The sequence below is a fragment of the Danio rerio genome, chromosome 6 (genome assembly GCF_052040795.2).
Source record: "Danio rerio strain M-AB ecotype USA chromosome 6, GRCz13ab, whole genome shotgun sequence".
Lineage (NCBI taxonomy): Eukaryota > Metazoa > Chordata > Actinopteri > Cypriniformes > Danionidae > Danio > Danio rerio.
This window is the reverse complement of record NC_141026.1, coordinates 61,092,501-61,097,500: the sequence shown is the minus strand read 5'-3', so window position 1 is coordinate 61,097,500 and position 5,000 is coordinate 61,092,501. Positions and strand designations below refer to the sequence as shown.

General features: G+C 33.3%; 1 protein-coding gene across 14 annotated transcripts in view; it reads left to right on the top strand.

The window, feature by feature from the left end:
- LOC141386403 (uncharacterized) overlaps positions 1-5,000 on the top strand; it is a 92,158-nt gene that overhangs the window by 67,731 nt on the left and 19,427 nt on the right. For all 14 annotated transcript variants that reach the window (XR_015494319.1, XR_015494318.1, XR_015494317.1 and 11 more), the window contains exon 6: positions 1-600. This exon is cut by the window's left edge and continues 545 nt beyond it. Coding sequence is in view for 3 of the 14 variants with exons in the window: in XM_087258187.1 (XP_087114313.1) it covers positions 1-600 (600 nt within the window). In the remaining 11 variants the exon portion in view is untranslated. The remainder of the gene's footprint in view (positions 601-5,000) is intronic.

Below are 5,000 nucleotides of genomic sequence, written 5' to 3'. Positions count from 1 at the left end.
TGTCGTTTCAGCTCTCCTCCGTGTTTGGATCTTTCCCCACGTCAGTCGAACCCTCAGAGCGAGCCTTTAGATTTGTCCATTCCTAAACCACGGGACTGCAGAACCACCAACGGTCTGTCTCCACAGAAAGAGGCAGGGTTTAGACTGTTGACTCCACCTTTGCATCACACAGAGGCGGGGTTTAGATGTTTAACTCCGCCTTTGCATCAAACCGAGGCAGGGTTTAGAAGATTAACTCCACCATCAAATCAGAATGAGGCGGGGTTTAGAAGATTGACTCCGCCTTCAAATCAAAATGAGGTGGGGTTTAGGAGATTAACGCCACCTTCAAATCAGAATGAGGCGGGTTTTAGAAGATTGACCCCGCCTTCGCATCAGCAAGTGGGTGGGGCTTATGCTGGAGCGCCACTGTTTGGTAACACAGTGTTCAGTGGTTTCCCGCTCTTCAGTCACATGATCTCCGGACACAACGGGCTGACATCCCTTCCTCTAACACCTCCGACTACGAGTCCTGGCTTCTTGTCGCCGGTTGCATATATGATGGATGCGGAGCCAGAGGCGGTGCTTCAGAGAATACAGAATGATCGACAGACTATCATGGTGAGATATACTCATAAATCACACATACGTTATTATACTCGTTATTATATATAACATAATATAAGTATACTATATATATATATATATATATATATATATATATATATATATATATATATATATATATATATATATATATATATATATATATATATATATATATATATATATATATATATTAGGGTTGGGCATCTAAGCTATAATGCCGATCCGATACGCATCTCAATACAAAGAATACGATCCGATATATTAGCGATACATTTATGACATATTGCGATGCAACACGATACGATTCACACCCATATCACGATACGATGCGATAATTCAGCACTAACTTATTAGATCAAGTTTATGAGATGATGTGAAAGAGGATGCTGTGCCATTGAATGAGTTTGATTATTTATTAACCAAGCAAAACCAAGACTATTTTTACAAACTGGCTTTTCTCTCAGAGCCAGAGTGTCAGTTTACAGTAGAGGGCCATTTTAGAACATATAGCACATATTATTTAAGTATTTTCAAGATAAACAGAATGTATAAGTGCAATATCAATTAAAATATATATATTTGCACTCTTTCAACATAAAGGTTTAGCATTGCACAACAAGAATTGTGATTTAACTTTTGAACTATGAAAACAAGTTTTACAAAGATATATTTTGCCACTGAATATTCAAAACTTAAGGTTGTGAACTAGCAGTGTTATGCTGCTTTGAAACATCACTGTCACTGTAAACAACAGGCTTATAAAAATATAACAAACCAGCAATCTTCTTGCTGTGAGGTGGTCACCGTGACACCCATTATTTTTATCATTATTATTATTAATATTATTATTATAATTAAATAAAAATTAACAGGAGGAGGTGTTTAAAACCTTCGTTCTCCGTGACAGTAGGCTGAATATCTTTGCAGATGAACAATGCAATAACATTGGCGTAGAGCGCACAAAACTGTTGCGCATGGAAAAAAAACTTGCAATGCTTTTCTCACCACTTTTGGAGCTGGTAGCTACAGTTCAAGCAGAGCAGGAAGCCGGGGATGCAGGAACACTGGAAGATGCTTCCACAACAACACCGCGGCGCCGCTTCAAGTGAGATATCAGATTAGTCGTACTGCCCGCGTATTTTACAGATGCGCGACACATTTTGCAAATTGCATCTGTCCTGTCATGTCGTCCATCCTTAAATCCATAATGCTGCCATACTTTAGATTTAAAACTCAGTGGGGAATAACATGTTTGTTTTGCTTCTCGCGCTTTCTGAGGGCGCTGCACTAGCTTCATCCGCACACCTGATACACTGAGTTGTAGTGTAAGTGTGCACATCCGCAAATCCGTTGCTAAGGCTTACTTTATGTAGGTCGATTAAATTATGCGCCAAAAACAGGTTGACAACACTTGTTAATAAATAAAAAATACATTCTATGTTAAAAATATAAGCTGTATCTTGGAAAAACCGATGCATCTCGCAAAAACCGATGCATCTCGATTTGCTTCCAAAATTTCATTCATCCTCTGCTGCTCAACCGATGCACTCGCATCGTGCACGCGCATGACCGCATGATACATATCGGTTAATCTTCCCATCCCTAATATATATATATATATATATATATATATATATATATATATATATATATATATATGTATTAATGGTGGGCCGCATTGGTGGGTCTATTTTACGCAAGCTATGATGACTTTCACCTCAATAGTTTAGCGCAGATGTATGCCTGGCCGAATTGCACTGTAGGTGGCGATAACGAGTCTTCGATCCCGTGTGTATTCTTATTGTGAAGTTACCACATCGAACATGACGTGCTAACATGGATGCAGTTCACTAGAGTGAATCTGATTAATGTCAGCTCCACATCTGACTATCAGGCACCTGTAGAGTTTATAATAAAATCAACCCCAGCTCATTTTGAAAACGTAGCCCAGCGGACATTTCTGGAGACTGCGATTTACGTGGCCGGAGGTACGTATGGCTGCATTTAGTTTTTTCAGCCTCAGTCTACACACACAACACAACACACAAACAACACAACACACATCTCATCCATCAGAGATCAAAAGCACCGCGACCCAGAGCTTCAGTCCACACAAACACACACACACACTCACACAAACACACACACAAACTGAATGAAAATGAATGAATGAAGTAGAAACCGTAATATGGACAACTAAACAATATTTAAAAAGAAACAAATATTATCAAAATAAAGACAAACATTTGTAAATAAAGAGCATACCAAAACCCTATCATAAGACCCTAAAGAGGGATTTTATATATTAATATAATACAAACCTGCATGTGTTTGCTTGTGTTTGTTTACATTAATGCGCTGTGAGTTAACATCAACTAACAATGAATGACTGTATTTTCATTTCCTAATATAGACAAAGATGAATAAACACTGTCATAAATGTACTGTTCAGTGTTTGGTAATTAATTAATACCAACTTATTTGTTTACAAAATAATTACAAAAGTGTATTCTAAATATGAATGACAACATCTTAATAAAATACATCATTTTAATGCAAATCTGTATTCTAAATATGTACATTAAAATCTAAAGCGACTGCAACAACACCCATGTCAGTTTCCTGTCCTGTGTAGATATATTTCCTGTCGAAACAGGAAGTTTGTGGAGAACACTTTGATGGACCTGTCCTTTGTTTGAAATGCCAAGCAGCTTTTTTTTTTTTACTCACACTGAACAGAGTAATAATGTGCATAATTTGTGAAAATGGTGCATGAAATATTTGTATTCTATTGACAGCTGCTGAGAGTTGCATTTTAATATTCAGTGCTCAGCTTAATTAAGTACAGCCCATTTTAAAAATGAACACTTTCCTCCATTTCCCAGTGAATATAAGTTATATATATTGGTGCAATTGAACAAAATAGATTTATTAAGCAAATGTATTTATTAAAATATAATTTTAGTCAATGAACATCTTTAGAAATGGAAAGATAACACAATTAAATTCATGCAAGATCTTGAAAAAAATAAAAAATTTTATATATTTTTTGTTTCCCTTTTGTTTCTTTTGTTTTTATATTTTGCCCTAACATATGCATTTAAGCTACTAATTTTTAAACTTTTATTGTAAAGTATTTTGTTAGACAAGCTCCAGAGTTGGCTTCATTACTGACTAATCTAATATATATGCACAAATATAATATTGTAAAGCTTCCTATAGAAAATATGAACTTAAATGAGAGATTTGTGAGGGGTGTACTCATAAATGCTGAGCACTGTATTTATATGATCTGTTTTAATGTTTTATTTTATGCATACTGTCTCAAAACTAACAGAAATGAGACATAAAAATGTAGTATTTATCATTATGCACAAATATCTACATTGCATGCTCATATTGTATATGAATTATTTATATTATAAACAGTGCTCATCATAAAAAAGCACACCTTCTATTGAAAATTAATAATTTTATGAATTTCTCAGTAAATATAAACAATGTATTGTTGGTGCATTAAACAAAACAGATTTATTAAACAGTTATATACATTAAAATGAGAGTTGGGTCACTGAACATCTTTAGAAACATAAAGAAAATACATTTAAATGAATACAAGTTATTGCAATATATATATATATATATATATATATATATATATATATATATATATATATATATATATATATATTAACTACAAAATGAAAACTAAATTATGCGCATGTTTTTCTTTATTTTAATATTGCGTAAGACTTTATTTTGATGGTCCCTATTGCACATTTTGTTGACTAAAAGTTGCATTGCAATTGCATGCCAATTAATTCTCATTTGATTATTAATAGACTGTCTTCTTAATATCTGTTGATTCTGCTCCTTCAACACATTTAACTGACTTAGAAACTTTGCAAGTGCATGTCAGCTTACACTAACCCCAACCCCAACCTAACAGTCTACTGATTATCTAATGAGAATTAGTTAGAATGTCGATGCAACGTAACTTAGATTCAACACAATGCACTAAAATAAAGTGATATCTAAAATTGTACCTAATATTTTCCTACAGAATTAATTTTGGTACGGTAATATTTCAGTTGTTTTCTTAGAATAGTTCATCAGTTTTTTTCTTTGCTACTGACTAATTTATACGCACTAATATATTACTGTAAAGCATCCTGTAGCATACAGTGTATATATATATATATATATATATATATATATATATATATATATATATATATATATATATATATATATATATATATATATGCTAAAGGATATATATTTTAAATGTCCATATTATGAATACAGATTTGAATTAAAATGATGTATTTTATTTGATTTTGGTCATCATATTTAGAATATATTTCTGTAATTTACTTTTCAATAATAGCTCACAGTGCACACGCACTCAC